Below are 16,789 nucleotides of genomic sequence, written 5' to 3'. Positions count from 1 at the left end.
CAGAGGCCAATCACCCAGACTTGCTTTACACAGAGGAGGAGCAGATACCCCAACGCACATCTGCAAATGGAGTTTCTGGTTTGACTTCTTATCCTAAGTCACATGGCAGGACTTGTTAAAGGATACATTCAGAATTTTAGGATTACTACATCCAATAGGTGGCGCTAGAGTTTAGTTTCTCTTCCTCTCTGCAGAGGCTATTGGCATGTTCAAATTTCCAAGAGGAGCATTGCATGGCTTATAAGTCTCCCTATGCTAACTTGGTGCTCTCCATGCAGGGGTATAAGTTCAGAGATAGTAGATAAATCATCTGTTATGGGTCCAGCAATTAACTAATAAGTATGGAGCAGTTAGCGACCACAATAGAATATGATCATGGGGTGGAAAAATAAACTGGTTTTCGGGGAGACAAAAGGAATATTTGGTATATCTGCTCCATTGTAAAAGAAGCATTGAAGATATTTTCTCTTTTATTGCAAGGATTCAAACGAACCGCAGGAAACCAGGTTCCACCTGCTGGGAAAACGCCATGCTTTTCTTTATTTTGGCAATTCATATAGATATTTGTTTTACATAAAGTTTACAATCCTAAAAAAATGCACCATTTTGGTCTTAAAAAGTTATTTTGCTTGGCTGAAGATCACATGCGGACCATGGAGAGGCCAAACACCTGAAAAAACTGAGGCATGTATATTGCATCAGGTCAAGAGCCCAAGTATGTGAGAATTCGACAAGGTCATCCAAATTGTAAGAAAACATCAATATAGAAGATGATATTATAATAATCAGATACTTGAAGGGGTTGTCCACTACTTTAACATTGAAGGCCTATCCCTAAGGCGGTGTTACACGCTACGGTATATCGTGTGATTGCATGAGCGAATGCACTCGCCCCCGTCGTTTGTGCGTCACGGGCAATTCGTTGCCCGTAGCGCACAGTGTCGTTAACCCCCATCACACGTACTTACCTCCCTAACGACGTCGCTGTGAGCGGCGAACATCCTCTTCCTGAAGGGGGTGGGACGTTCGGCGTCACAGCGACGTCACACAGCGGCCGTCCAATAGAAGCGGAGGGGCGGAGATGAGTGGCCGGAACACCCCGCCCACCTCCTTCCGTCCTCATTGCCAGCGGGACGCAGGTAAGCTGTGTTCGTCGTTCTCGGGGTGTCACACGTTGCGATGTGTGCTGCCTCAGGAACGACGAGCAACCGGCACGCAGAAGGAGGAACAACATTATGAAAATGAACGACGTGTCAACAAGCAACGATAAGGTGAGTATTTTTGCTCGTTAACAGTCGTTCGGAGGTGTCACACGCTACGACATCTCTAACGATGCCGGATGTGCGGCACAAATTCCGTGACCCCGACGACATATCGCTAGATATATCGTAGCGTGTGACGGGGCCTTTAGGATAGGTCATCAATGTCTAATCGGCCAAGGTCAACACCCGGCACACCCGCTGATCAGCTGTTCTGTGCCGGCAGTTGGAAATGCTCAGTTCCGGAGCTGCACAGTCAACTGATAACGGCCAAGTACCGATGCAGTACCAGTCCACGGCCACTATCAGAGGATGGCGCACCTCCGAAACTGAGCATTTTTGGCTGCCTGCTGCTGCCGCCGGCCCTGGGAACAGCTGATCGGCAGGGGTGCAGAGTATTGGACCCCGGCCAATCAGACATTGATGACATATCCTAAGGATAGGCCTTCAATTTTAAAGTAGTGGACAACCCCTTTATAGGGAAGTAGTAGTATGGCTCTGTAGGTGTTCGCCCCCTAATTAAAAATTCTATATTTTTTATAGTAATCCAATGAGCCAGTCATGACGAATCTAGTAAAGATGCCATATGCAAATCTGGATGGAGGTGCACAGGGGGCGTGTCAATGCACATGCACTGCTGCTTCCGGGGGCACTGGCACGCCCCCAGAATACTTTCAGCCTGATTTGCATATGACTTAAATATTTCTCAAGACTAACACATCTGGAAAACCTTCAAGTCATACAAAATCATACCACAACACCCATAGCAGGTCCATACTGAACTTCCTTATTTGTTTGATATTGTAACATAGAGGTGTATCACTTTTAATGAGAAATATCTCCATGATATTGTACCTCATATTACAATACATACATTGTATGGCTCTTCAGTATGAAACCACAGAGATAAAGAGAAGTCCTAAGAAATGTGTCCATCAAAAAGCAACACCTGAGTTTTGGGTTTCTACAGGACAAATTAAAAAAAGATATCCTCTTACTATATTGTAATCATCATATTACATAGCACTGTTTACTTAAAATTGCTCATTTTGCCCTTCTACCCAATTAATGCTTCTCTTTTCCAAAGGTATACAACATCACGTGATTAAAAACAGACTAGCTGAATCCTTCTAAGCTTTATGTGAAAGCCGGAAGTCTTTTCCCTGCATGAATCATCAGTAGAACCACACAGTGTTTTCAGTGATGTACATGTGTAGTTCTGATGATGACTCATGCAAGGAAAAGACTCCTTGTTTCTACAAAGAGCTTAGAAGCATTCATCCAGTCTGTTTTTCATTATGTCTTAGTACAAATGGAAAATAGAAGAATTAACTGGGTAGAAGGGCAAAATGAGCAATTGTAAGTATACAGTACTATATAGCATGATTATTGCAATATATTAAGAGGATAAAAACTTTAATGGGAGTGCTTCTTTAAGAAGAGCAGTTAACAAAAGTAGTTCCTATTAGTTGTTGAAGCTTGGCATACATTACTTTCAGCCCCATTAAATACTACTACTTCTTTAATACAAACCTTATTCACCATCTGAAAGGGATCAGACTATCATAAAGAAGAAAAGAAGATATTATTTTCCTTAAAGATCCCCCACAGCTTCCATTCCAGAACTTAAGTGGTTCCTGACATTCTCTTTACACTTCCAGGTCTAGTCTCGACACACCGAAAATGCCCACGTAACCAACTAAAGATTGACAGAGTAGGCCTTTCCTCATGTGTCGAGATGGGACCAGGGAAAGGAGATTAGATGGGAACCAAAAAAAGCTGGTAAATTAAAGGAACATTAGAGCAGCAACATTACATATTAGCTTGAAAGAGCAGAAGTTGGAAGAATACGATGTTTCCACACAGTAACGTCTAGAAATGTGCAAACCTGCTCCAGTAGAAAGGTCAGTGTTCCAAGACCACTGGACGGGAGACTGGAGAACCACTAGCTACCGGATGGCTTCTATTTTGATTTGTAGGGGTGTTGCCCCTATGAACGGTTAAGAGACAGTGCTCCCCTGTGGCCTGTTATGTGGACTAGCCGACAGAGTCGGCGCTCTCCTATGTACTGTGCAGTTGGACTAACCCTGCCAAAAGTGTGGGAAGCAGAGAAAGCGCAGGAGAAGAGTTTGTATGGGAACAGGGGAAGTCGGTTCACCTGAGTGAGGAGAGCTACCAAAGAGACTGTCCAAGAACAAAAGTTGGGAGACCGGTACGGTGTTGGGATGCAAGAGACATTGCAAGTCGGACCATGGCAAAGCCCTTTTGTCCTCCAAGCCAATACAGATTGGGTAGTTTCTGAGGTCAGTGATTCTGAAGATGAGAAGAGATACCATCCAATGGAGGCAGGCACCACGGGTTCGTGATCAAGGAGACGTTCCCCCTCTGTCCTGGAAGGAGAGTGCTCAGCGATGAGCCACGTGAACACCATAGAACTGAGCTCCCAAGAATAAACTTGACTTTCAATAGCTGTACCGCATATTTCTGAAAGGGCGTAGTGTAGGCCTTATTAACCACAGTGCGTTAGCCACGTGACTAGAATAGCGGAATCCAGTTAGTAGTATTCGTAGTGTAGGTTGTAGCATAATCTGTGTACCAAAGTTTCCTGGTTTGTGTCTTTAACAGTTGGGCCGACATAGTTTGCACAACCCAACTAGACTCTGCAAGAGTTGACACCTTGTTGATGCACCCTCATCTCCTGTACTGTAATTGAACTCTGCCTAGCGGAGGTACCTTCGCATCTACTACAGATTAGCCGGTTTGGCGCAACATCATCGTGGCTGCATGAAGCACACACACAATGGCGTGTCAGGTCGAATAATCTAAAAATGAGTTTGATCTGCCTTCTGATAGGAGGTGGTTCTCAGGTCTTACCATGGAATACTGACCTGGCCACCGGAATAGGGTCCTGCAAATTTATTCGCTCCTTTCCAGTAAGTTCAGCTCTCAACTTCCAGATAGGTGCTCAATAGGTTAATTATTCTTGCACATCCTACTCATCCTTCTCTATAATCTTTATGCATCACACCCACTCGCCGTCAGCATTCGGCAGAGGCGGCAGACTATTTTCCATCAGGATCTCGCACGAGATAGACCACAGACAGACAATAGATGCTACATAGTAAAATGCTCCGTACAGCTGACCAGACCTCTGGAAAAAAAAACATCTGGGAATTTGAAGAACTACCGCCCCCCTGAATAATCACAATGGAGGTTATCATTAATGAGTTGTGCACATAAACCCCCTCTGTTTTACACATGACATTTCTAATATTTCACGTCTAACTGGAAATGACTGCCAAAGACTTGGACATCTCTGTGGAATCCATCAAACATCAAGCCTGGAAAGTAAAGTAAGACCCTTGGTGTGCCAATAACCGGAACAGCCCAAAAACTGGAGAAGACCTTGTGATGAGATGATTAAATATAGACAGGGGATTATGTGCTTTCTAGAAACTATGAATTTATCAGATTTTCGAGCATCCTGCAACATAAAGCAAGCCAAGAACCTGATGAGTGACAAGCAGTAGAAGGAGCTATGTGACTACTATGGACTCTATGGCTTATGACCAGATAAACTCTATAGTAAAAGCCCCAGGACCCCTACACATTACACAGACGTCCCATCCTACGTCCATAGACATCAATATGGAGTTGGTCACCGCTTTATAGATAGAACAGATTCCACTCTTCTGGGAAGGCTTTCTACAAGATCTTGGAGGAGCATATGGGAACGTATTGTCACAGTCAGTACAAGGAAGTAAAAAGGTAAGGGAAGGGGTCTCCTGCGTCTAGGGAAGGGGACGATGGTGACCCCTGACCAAACCTACTGCTGGTCCCTGGGGTACCTCACCACCCTAGATAGGTTCCACACCTATACCTGACCCAAGGTATCCCTAGTGCTGGGCCCTAAAAAGGAAACAAGTGTGATGATCTCTTTTTAAACCCCACTAAACACTAAAGGGGTACACATGGGGGGAATGCATTAACTACGTATCCACAGATGACTCAGACAGGAGACCAGCAAAGCTTCAGCAGCGATAATACTAGATATGAGTACAAGCCACCTGCTTATAACCAGAACTAGAATGAGCTGAATATCATCACCAGCACCAGTTCAGGGTAGATGAGCGTATTTAGGCTACATGCGCCCGCTGCATCTTTTTGTGTTCACAAACTGCAGCCAAAACTGCAGCCAAAACTGCACCTTGTCAGAGAGAGCCTGGAAATGTCACAAAAAACGCATGTAATTTAAGGTGCGTTTTTGGTGCGTTTTTCACACCCTCGTTTTTGCTGCGTTTTTGTGACAAATGTTGACAAAAACGCAGGAAGAATGAACATGCTGCATTTGATTTGTCACAAACCTTTGACAAATAAAACGCTGACAAATAAACTGCAATGTGCGCATGACAAATCTGACTTCTCATAGACTTTGCTGGGAAGTCAAATGTCAGAAAGTTCTGCTGACAAAACTGCAGCCAAAAAAGCAGGAAAAAAAGCAGCGTGCGCATGTAGCCTTAAACACAAGGGGAATACTGATGATCAGCAACTGGGTGGATGGCGAGCTCCTGCTGGGTCCTAAAGGGGGAGAGATGAAAATCTAGCAGGAAAGCTAACTAATACAATGAATACTGGCAGCAGGAACAACAGAAAGTCGGGGTGCATTTTGGCATTTTACACAGCCAAACGCTGTGACCTTCTATGGCCAGAAACCACATGACTGTGTCACCCATGACACTTATTCCATTCCTCCAGAAGAGCATTTGTGAGGTCAGACACTGATGTTGGAGAGAGGGCCGGGCCCACAATCACCATTCTAGTCAATCCCAAAGGTATTGGATGGGGTTGAGGTTCAGGCTTTGTGAGGTCTATCAAGTTCTTCTTCACCAGACTCCCCCAACCATGACTTTATGAACCTTGTGCACTGGGGCACAGTCATGGGGAACAAAAAAGGGCCTTCCCAAAGTGTATGCTGTATCTATACTGATACTAATTTCTACAGGTTGGTGCATCCATTTTGCCGAACCGTTCTGCCTTATAATTTCCGCCAAACAGTCAGAAGCTAAAATTCTCCAAAATGTCTTGTATGGTAAATCATTTAGAGTTCCCTTCACTGTAAAGAGGCCGAAAGTAACCGGAAAACACTTATTGTATGATTCCTCCTCCACCAAACTGTATAATGGACACAATGCAGTCGGGAGGGTAACGTTCTCCTGGCATTCGCCAAACCCAGACTCCTCCATCAGATGCCAGACAAGGGATTGTGACCCGTCACTGCACAGAACACGTTCCCACTACTCCAGAGTCCAGTGGTGGTGACCTTACACCACTCCATAGGTTCACAAAACAATCATAATGACCTTATCACAATAAGAGAGCTCGGCTCAACATACCTCTATTATTTGGAAGAGCGTCTATCTCTTCAGACCTTGTAGCCTTGTAGTAGGTGACTCCTCGTACGACCACCGGCTGTTGAAGAACAGGAGATCTAGGTCTTGGTGTAGGTTGAGACAAGACGAGTTTGGGTTTGCTGTTATCTTTCTTGGGTTTCTCTGATTTTTGTGGTTTTTCCTTCGAGACCTTAGATGAAGTCTTCTCTCCGGAATTCTTTTTGTTGTTCGTGTACTTAACGTCTTTTACTTTGGCTCCTGCTGTGTCCTGTGGCAGGAAATATTAACTGTAAAGCTGGGTTTACACACTGCAACATCTCAAACGACATCGCTGTAACGTCACCGGTTTTGTGACGCAATAGCGATGTTGTTTGCGATGTTGCAGTGTGTGAATCCTATCAGCGACCTGGCCCCTTAAGAGGGGTATATGTATGGGTACTTTATATTTAATTTTTATTGGAATTTTAGGTTCTCCTAACTACTCATTATTATAGCTCAAGACGACCTACAAGTTTGACGGAGTACTTTGTACCAATTGAAGCCTTTAGACCTATACTGGTAGGTTTCATTGGATGGCATATAATGAGATATATTCCCCTAGATATATTGCTTTTAGGGGAAAATACGGACTGTGTGTGTCAACATACAGTCCTCCCATATGCATTATTCCTTACTACCAGTATGATACTGTCACCTTAGACAATTCTGACAAATCCAAAGGACATAGTTGTTCTTCCCACCTATTGGACTTCCACCTACCTTCACAAAAGGTCAATGAGGCCACTGCATCTAGGCAAAAAATAAAAAAGGAGGCGACTATTACTTCTCCATTCATTTCCATGGGCATTATGGAAAAGTGAGGTTCGCTTTTGCCATGACTTTCATAAAAGTGAATGGAGAGAGTTATAAACATGTACAGTCCTCATTCCATTTAATCTCCACCTGGATGTGACAGCCATCATCTGATTTCCCAGCTGATAGGGTAATACAGGGACTGTGCAGACACAGCCCTGTTCAATGTTTGTCAGCCGTTAATATTCTTAAATTTGGCCAGTCATGGGTCCCTTTGGTGTGTTAACTCATGTTTGTTAAGGCATTGTTTTCCGCCGGACTCATCGGAGTGGTCCATTGTTTGAGGATGTGAATTGCTAAGTTAGTGTAAATTTCCTCAGCCTCTCTGTCTACGTCACTCAGAGGAGAATTATACAGGAGAATTAACTATGCGGATTGGAATGCTACCTAATAAGAACACAGCCTTATTGCCAGGGAGATATCAAAAGGGACTGCTTGAGTCACCATGGTGTTCCTTTGCTACATGGCTTCAACCTAGGGGCTTCTGTCCCGGTTGGAAGTCCATTACTCAACCCAAGCACTTTGGCACCGGTTATGGGGATCAAAAACAATTATATTGTGCAGGAATACAGCTGAGGATTCTAGGAATCAGGCTAGAAGAAACTCAGGTTGGGATGATTTGGTTACCTGGCTACGGACCTTGCTGTGCCCGTGAAGCTTACTACGCTTGTCACTATCCAATTCTTGGTGGGTGCCTGCCAGAAGCAGGGTGCTGCTGGTTTGGGGTATGTGGAAGCTCCGAAAGCATGAATATTCTAATCCATGGTGAGCCAGCAGAAGGGTGAGACTATTACATCGTGTGACTTGCATGGTTTTGTGTTATATGATTTTGACTGTTGGGGATCCAATATAGTCTAATTATTGTGGTTCCCGCACCCTGTATTGTCTACGTAGTGTTCTGCCCACGGGTACAGAGTTTGGGCGTTCAGTTGGGATGAGCCCTGGTCCATGCGGTCTTTCTAAAGGTGGTCGTGCCAGTGGATGAGAGCACCCACTGAACCCCATGTCTCTCACATATATTGTGGCTATACCATAGATTAAAGGGGATCTTTCACTGGATTTATTTTAGTTAAACTGAGTACTCCTCCGATTGCTGCTGCTCCCCTGATTCTGAAACAGTTTTTCTTTTTCTTCTGTGCCCCTCCATTCCAAAGTTACGCCCCCCCGGTAATAAAGATGCAAATATTCCCTTCAACTGGGCGTGTACCACAGAACTTCTCTGTGGGCGTTTACCTTTCCTCCTCTGATGCTGGTCAATCAAAACATGGCCACACCCACAGAGACGTTTTGTAGTATAGGCCCAGTTGCTTGAAGAGCATATTTGCACCATTTCTAAAGGAGCGTAACTTTGGAACGGAGGGGCACAGAAGACAAAGGAAAACTGTTCCGGAATCAGTGTAACAGCACAAATTGGAATTACTGAGATAGGCGATGACAGTTGATGCTTTTAAAATTCTATGGAGGAAGAGGATCTACAGGCGGAAACAATAGATTTTCCACATTAGTGAGATAGGAGATGACAGTTGGTACTTTTAAAATTCTATGGAGGAAGGAGGAGCTAAAAGGTGGAGAAAAATAGATTTTCCCCATTACAGATGGCAGTTGGTGCTTTTAAAATTCTATGGAAAAGGGAGGAGCTAGAGGTGGAGACAACAATTTTCCACATTACTGAGATAGGAGATGACAGCTGGTGCTTTTAAAATTCTATGGAGGGGAGGAGCTAGAGGCGGAGACATATATTCTACTGCAAGTACAGTTCTCCATAGAACTTTATGAGCACCAACTGTCATCTCCTATCTCAGTAATGAGGAAGTCTATAATCTCAGAGTATTTGGAGAGTGAATGATCAGTCCAGAAGAAATAAGCAGATTTCTGTAATTAATAGTACATGTGAAAATAAGAAACATTGCAATATATCTAATTTATGGGAAAAATAAATTACGGTAAAACGACAGTTACTCTTTGATATTATTTATATGGTATCCGCATATTTAATAAAGAAATCTCTTTTGGACTGTGGGAGTAAATCAAAGATATAGCAACATACATACAAAAAAAAAAGGACCTTTGTAGATTTAAAGACCCCAATTTTGCAAGGAAGCGGTGCTACCCATCCACTCTCTTTGTAATTACCTGGACTTTATTTTCTGGGGCATCCTTTTGAAGCAGTTGGTATCCGAGGTTGGAAATCTCCTTCTTGATGCTCATCATAATGTCGGAATAGTTATCATACTTCTTCATCTGGTTAGAGAGGTTTATGACACTTTCCTTCATGAAGTCATTTTCTCGGGTTAGGTTTGTTTTGATTGTCTGGAATTGTGAAAAAGAAGGTTTTATGAATGAAGAAACAACTATCCTGATACATTTGTCTTAAGCAGTATTGGTGTCCTTAATTATTAGTTTCTCACTGCAGTGTGACCTTACAGTAGGACACCGAGCCTTTACCATAGTATTTGCATTTACCATGTGGTCTCAATGTGTGTAGAGGAATAACATTTTGTATCAGGCAGACACTGAAGCCGTTTCGCTTCACAATGAGCTTCAACAGGTCCCAACCTGAGAACCTGGTGAAGCTCATTGTCAAGCGAAACTGCTGTCAGATTTATGGCCCCTGCACTAAAGATTGAGACATAAAGAATGTTCATTTAAGATGGTGCCACTTGAATTTTTTCTTTTTTGTGCTGAAGATTTCTTGACCGTTATCTATTTAACCCAAGAAAGGCCTGATTAATTCACTAACCTACAGATGCTTGGGTGGTACCAAATATTTGCTGCTGTTTATGGTATCTTCAATATTTTTTACCATCTAAATTTTTATTGTATGTGGATTTTGGACCATATTCTACTTCAAAATCCACACCAAAAACAAATATAAATTAGACATGTCATCACATTAAGACATTGACATGCCCGAGAAATTTATTTTTCAAATGAAAACATTTTTATCCAATAAAGTGCAAACACACAGTCTGGCAAGGATATATATAACAAAAAGCTGTCCCTTATTTTATTCTCTCTGCTCCCCTGAGTAATACATTTTTAAAAAATATTTATTTTATTCATACAGTCATATGAAAAAGTTTAGGCACCCCTATTAATGTTAACCTTTTTTTCTTTATAACAATTTGGGGTTTTGCAACAGCTATTTCAGTTTCATATATCTAATAACTGATGGACTGAGTAATATTTCTGGATTGAAATGAGGTTTAAAGTATGGGCACCTCAACAGAAAAGTGACATTAATATTTTGTAGAGCCTCCTTTTGCAAAAATAACAGCCTCTAGTCGCTTCCTGTAGCTTTTAATGAGTTCCTGGATCCTGGATGAAGGTATATTTGACCATTCCTGGTTACAAAACAATTCCAGTTAAGTTTGATGGTCACCGAGCATGGACAGCACACTTCATATCATCCCACAGATTTTCAATGATATTCAGGTCTGGGGACTGGGATGGCCATTCCAGAACATTGTAATTGTTCCTCTGCATGAATGCCTGAGTAGATTTGGAGCGGTGTTTTGGATCATTGTCTTGCTGAAATATCCATCCCCTGCGTAACTTCAACTTCGTCACTGATTCCTGCACATTATTGTCAAGAATCTGCTGATACTGAGTTGAATCCATGCGACCCTCAACTTTAACAAGATTCCCGATGCCGGCATTGGCCACACAGCCCCAAAGCATGATGGAACCTCCACCAAATTTTACTGTGGGTAGCAAGTGCTTTTCTTGGAATGGCGTGTTTTTTTGCCTCCATGCATAACGCCTTTTTTGTATGACCAAACAACTCAATCTTTGTTTCATCAGTCCACAGAACCTTCTTCCAAAATGTAACTGGCTTGTCCAAATGTGCTTTTGCATACCTCAGGCAACTGTTTGTGGTGTGCTTGCAGAAACGGCTTCTTTTGCATGACTCTCCCATACAGCTTCTCCTTGTGCAAAGTGCGCTGTATTGTTGACCGATGCACATTGACACCATCTGCAGCAAGATGATGCTGCAGGTTTTTGGAGGTGGTCTGTGGATTGTCCTTGTCTGTTCTCACCATTCTTCTTCTCTGCCTTTCTGATATTTTTCTTGGTCTGCCACTTCTGGGCTTAACAAGAACTGTACCTGTGTTCTTCCATTTCCTTACTATGTTCCTCACAGTGGAAACTGACAGTTTAAATCTCTGAGACAATTTTTTATGTCCTTCCCCTGAACAACTATGTTGAATAACCTTTGTTTTCAGATCATTTGAGAGTTGTTTTGAGGAGCCCATGATGCCACTCTTCATAGGAGATTCAAATAGGAGAACAACTTGTAAGTGGCCACCTTAAATACCTTTTCTCATGATTTGATACACCTGCCTATGAAGTTCAAAGCTCAATGAGGTTACAAAACCAATTTAGTGCTTTAGTAAGTCAGTAAAAAGTAGTTAGGAGTGTTCAAATCTAGAAATTGATAAGGGTGCCCATACTTTTGCACTGGTCAAATTTTGTTTAAATGCGGATTGCACATTTTCTGTTAGTACAATAAACCTCATTTCAATCCAGAAATATTACTGAGTCCATCAGTTATTAGATATATGAAACTGAAATAGCTGCTGCAAAAACCCAAATTGTTATAAAGAAAAAAGGTTAACATTAATAGGGGTGCCCAAACTTTTTCATATGACTGTATTTTCCATACAGTTACACAGATATGCATCTATCTCAGATCTGGGCTTTGCTCCGCTCACCCGGATCTCCTGGACTCTGTTGTGCTCTACGTTGGGCTTTGCAAAGGGCCTGACATGCTTCCATGTGATCTTCTGCCTCAGCCTATATGAGGTTCACCAAGACACACACCTGTGTCTTGGTATTGTTATCCTGTCCACCTGTGGCCTCCAGTGCTTGCGTTCCCTGCTTCCCGTCCTCCTGTGTGCCTGCAGTATTTACTGCTTGTGCTACCTGCTTCCCGGTCTCCTGTCTGCCTGCGGTCTACAGTGCTTGTGATACCTGCTTCCTGGTCTCCTGTCTGCCTGCGGTCTCCAGTGCTTGTGCTACCTGCTTCCCAGTCTCCTGTATGCCTGTGGTCTTCACTGCTTCCGCTACCTGCTTCCTGGTCTCCTCTCTGCCTGCGGTCTACAGTGCTTGTGCTACCTGCTTCCTGCTCTCCTGTCTGTCTGCGGTCTCCACTGCTTGTGTTACCTGCTTCCTGGTCTTCTGTCTGCCTGTAGACTCCAGTGCTTGTGCTACCAGCTTCCCAATCACCTGTCTGCCTGAGGTCTCCAGTGCTTCCACTACTTGATTCACAGTCTCCTGTCTGCCTGCGTTCTCCAGTGTTTGCGTTACCTGCTTCCCAGTCTCCTGTATGCCTGCAGTCTCCAGTGTTTGCGTTACCTGCTTCCCAGTCTCCTGTATGCCTGCGGTCTCCAGTGTTTGCGTTACCTGCTTCCCAGTCTCCTGTATGCCTGTGGTCTCCAGTGATCATACTACCTGCTTCACGGTCTTCTGTTTGCCTGTAGACTCCAGTTCTTGTTCTACCTGCTTCCCAGTCTTTTATCAGTCTGTGGTCTCCAGTGCTTCTACTACCTGCTTCCCCGTCTGTCTGTGACCTCCAGTGCTTTTACTACCTGCTTCCCCGTCTGTCTGTGACCTCCAGTGCTTCTGCTATTTGGTTCCTGGTCTCTTGTCTGCTTACAGCCTCCAGTGCATCTTCTACCTATTTCCCACGTACCTCACCTGCCTGCTGCACTGACGCCCGTGTACCTACCCAGATATTGGGCTTGAGGGATCTACCTTTGCAGGTGAACCGAAAAAAATGGGCCTTTTTTTATTTAGTGGTAATCCCTATAGTCTTTACAATGGAGTGTGGCTCACAGGCTCCTCTGGGGCGTGTCTTTAGATTGCAGTGCATTATTACACTGTGAGCAATGTCCCCTTAATAAAAAAACCAAAAAGGTGTATTTATAAATTCAAAACACGGCATACGCAGGGGAGCGTCAGTGTAGGGAGCATCAGCGTGCCATGGGGCTATTCGAGTGCATGCAACTCATGATAAATTGATTCACCAAAAGTCAAACTTTGGGGAAAAATTCGGCAAACCTGTCAAATTCAAATTTTAGAAGATTTGCTCATTTCCAATATTGTCCTATTTGGTGAATTAATTTTTTTAACTGGAATATTGCTAATAAAAATATTCTGATTTGGATTCCCTTGCTCGGAGCCAAGTGTCTTGACATTACGGTCTAGAATATGTTCACCACCTGTCCTGCCTTAAAGATTTGTTTAGAAAGGTGGAGAAAGGGTTACAAAATTCTTGCACATGGTGACTACGTCTTTAAGTAACCAAAAACCTGATAAAAACAGTATTTCTTAGCAAACTGTAAAAGACACACAGTGATGAGCAGAACATTGCAAAACGGAGCTGGAAGTCTCTTACTCATGGTATACAACCGATATAATGTGCCCATATGTTACACATCGGATGGACAGTTATGTAGAAGCTACTGATCGTACCTCTTCTAGCGTGTTCATCTGGGCCACCACTTTATTGATGTAGGAATGCACTTTCATCAGGTCCATGCTGTACAGAGTTCCTTCAAGGAGGTCGACCATAGATTGCAGCTAAGAAAGGAAGACAAAACCCCTGACAGTTTAATCATATTCATCCATCCGTCAACGCTTAGTCATTAATGGTAAAAGAACGGAGCGGTAATACATTAAACATAGTGATAAAGTGGTAAACACATCAATTATGCTTTGCGGATCGGCTAGGAGTTCCTGCAATTCCAATGCTTCCTAATTCGATTGAGGACACCACCACTAAAATTGGAGACACGTAGAGGGATAGGACGAGGTCAGGTTCACACAACGGTTTGCAAAATCGTCCCTTTTTCATCCCCCGAAAATGGCCAAAATCAGTTTCCTATGATGATAACTATAATGGATCCGTGAAAAACACAAGACATATAGATGGTAACCTGTATGTGATCCGTTTTTTTCCACTCATTGACTTATAAGAGTAATTTAGATCCAAAATACGGATCAAAGTTGTGCGTGCTGTGTTTTTTTTTATACCATCACTCCACATATAAAAACATTTATGCGAACTCCCACGTTGACTCGTGGTCAGTGCGACCTCTTTTGCAAAATTCTACAGCCCGAGTAGAGGCATTTTAACTAAGGACCCAGCATAATGAGATACGCCTTGACGCTGGCTAATGGGCTCACATTAAATCGTTTTTTTATGTGATAAGTGTCTTAATAGTTACATTTATTCCCTCAGCAGTAATGCATGTCTAAATTCCTATGTTCAATGTTTGGCTACCTTAGCATCTCAGTGTGCAGCTGTATAATCTGTATAAGAGATAAGCCTTGACACTAGCATCTGGGCTCACATAAAACTGGCCTTTTTTTAATAGTGTCTCAATTTCTACATTTATTCCCTCAGCAGTAATCCATGTCCAAATTCCTATATTCAATGTTTGGATACCTTAGCATCTTAGAGTGCAGCTGTATAAGAGATACGCCTTGATGCTGGCAAATGGGCTCACATAAAACTGTCCTTTTTATGTGCTAAGTGTCTTAATTTTTTTGCATTTATTGCCTCAGCAGTAATGCATATCCAAATTCCTATATTCAATGTTTAGATACCTTAGCGTCTCAGAGTGCAGCTGCTTGTTAGAGTACATTTCATGTTCAGTTTGCACCTGTTCACATTTGTCTGTTAGGATGTGTATAATATGTATAATATGTGTAGAATATGATGGTGCCATATAAGCAAATTATTTTCTTTGGGGCTGTTCACATTTTCAAAATGAGACACAACATATTTTAATACTAAGCTTGGATCAAAATTACCCATACAAGTCTATGAAAACTCTGACACAGCGCAGTGATGGCACCTAAGTGCTGCCCCTTTTTCACATAGGAGAAGCTTGAGAATACAAGATACAGAAAAACAGATGAAACACTGATGGTAGAACTGACAACGATACTGATGAAAATCAAACCATTTTTCACAAAAAAGAAAATTGAAAAAATGATGAAACCGACCTTAGTCAAAGGGTGCAATATAACCATGTGTTTTTAGTATTCACCTCTCCTCTGCCTCCCAGCTTCTTGTTTGCCAAGGGGCAGAGCTCTCCAAAAGACTGACAGTTCACACCAGAGGTATGGGTGCGACACTGGTCCAATCTGCACACACTTCCACGCTTCATTGCCCACCTGCCCACAGTTCAATGCCCATCAGCTCACGCTTCTTTGCCCATCTGCGCACCCTTCATTGCCCATCCACGCACCCTTCATTGCCCCTCTGACCACCCTTCATTGCCCCTCTGACCACCCTTCATTGCCCCTCTGACCACCCTGCATTGCCCCTCTGACCACCCTGCATTGCCCCTCTGACCACCCTGCATTGCCCCTCTGACCACCCTGCATTGCCCCTCTGACCACCCTGCATTGCCCCTCTGACCACCCTGCATTGCCCATCTGCCCACTCTTCATTGCCCATCTGTGCACCCTTCATTGCCCATCCACGCACCCTTTATTGCCAAGCCACGCTCCCTTCATTGCCCATCCGCGCATGCTTCATTGCCCATCTGCGAACCCTTCATTGCCTATCTGCGCACACCTCATTGCTGGCGCAGAGACACAGAAGCTACTTGGATCATAAACTCCAGTGATTCATCCAGTTTTAGATCAGTGCTTACAAACTATTAAGATCTTGTAAGCACTGCATACTCTGATAGACTGCAGTATTGGCTGGTAACCTTGATTCCTGACGATTGACAGTTTGGACAAGTGGCACGGTTACTCTGCTGGTCCAAACTTTGCACTTTTTGATGCTACTGTAGAATCGCCCTGGAGGGATTGAATCCTAAAAAACAAGTCATCCATATATCATCTTTTGTTCCAATCCCATCATAAGTTCCAGTTCGGTCAATTATTTGATATGAAAATGTATAAAGGATTCTTGTATTTTCTAGCTCATAACATTTAGTGACATTTGCCACTCTTGATTTCAAAGCGTTCTTTGTAGAGTCCAAAAAGAAATTCGTGGACGGAATAAGACTAAGGATATTGTATACAGTATTGTCACTGTCTTTCCATCTTGGCTGAGTAAGGAGAAACAGCGCCACATCTGTGTGTTAGGTATTACAGCTAGTCACTGAAATGAAGATGCAATACCAGAATCAGCCTGTAGCCAAGGGTGGCAGTATTTCAAGAAATGTTTTATTTTTTTTTCTTTGCAACAGCGGACAACCTTTTCAACAACCAATCCAATCAATAAATACTTTAAATTTGGCGTAGTCTTCTGAATTTATT

At 43.1% G+C, this 16,789-nt stretch overlaps 1 protein-coding gene across 2 annotated transcripts in view; it reads right to left on the bottom strand.

Moving 5' to 3' along the window:
- OLFML2A (olfactomedin like 2A) overlaps nucleotides 1–16,789 on the bottom strand; it is a 115,622-nt gene that overhangs the window by 33,188 nt on the left and 65,645 nt on the right. For both annotated transcript variants that reach the window (XR_012725313.1, XM_075324130.1), the window contains exons 3-5: nucleotides 13,979–14,086; nucleotides 9,635–9,811; nucleotides 6,653–6,917 (exon numbers count right to left, since the gene is read on the bottom strand). Coding sequence is in view for 1 of the 2 variants with exons in the window: in XM_075324130.1 (XP_075180245.1) it covers nucleotides 6,653–6,917; nucleotides 9,635–9,811; nucleotides 13,979–14,086 (550 nt within the window). In the remaining variant the exon portion in view is untranslated. The remainder of the gene's footprint in view (nucleotides 1–6,652; nucleotides 6,918–9,634; nucleotides 9,812–13,978; nucleotides 14,087–16,789) is intronic.

This window comes from Anomaloglossus baeobatrachus, chromosome 9 (genome assembly GCF_048569485.1).
Source record: "Anomaloglossus baeobatrachus isolate aAnoBae1 chromosome 9, aAnoBae1.hap1, whole genome shotgun sequence".
NCBI classification, from domain to species: domain Eukaryota; kingdom Metazoa; phylum Chordata; class Amphibia; order Anura; family Aromobatidae; genus Anomaloglossus; species Anomaloglossus baeobatrachus.
The sequence above is the reverse complement of the archived record's forward strand: the minus strand, read 5'-3'. Positions and strand labels throughout refer to the sequence as shown.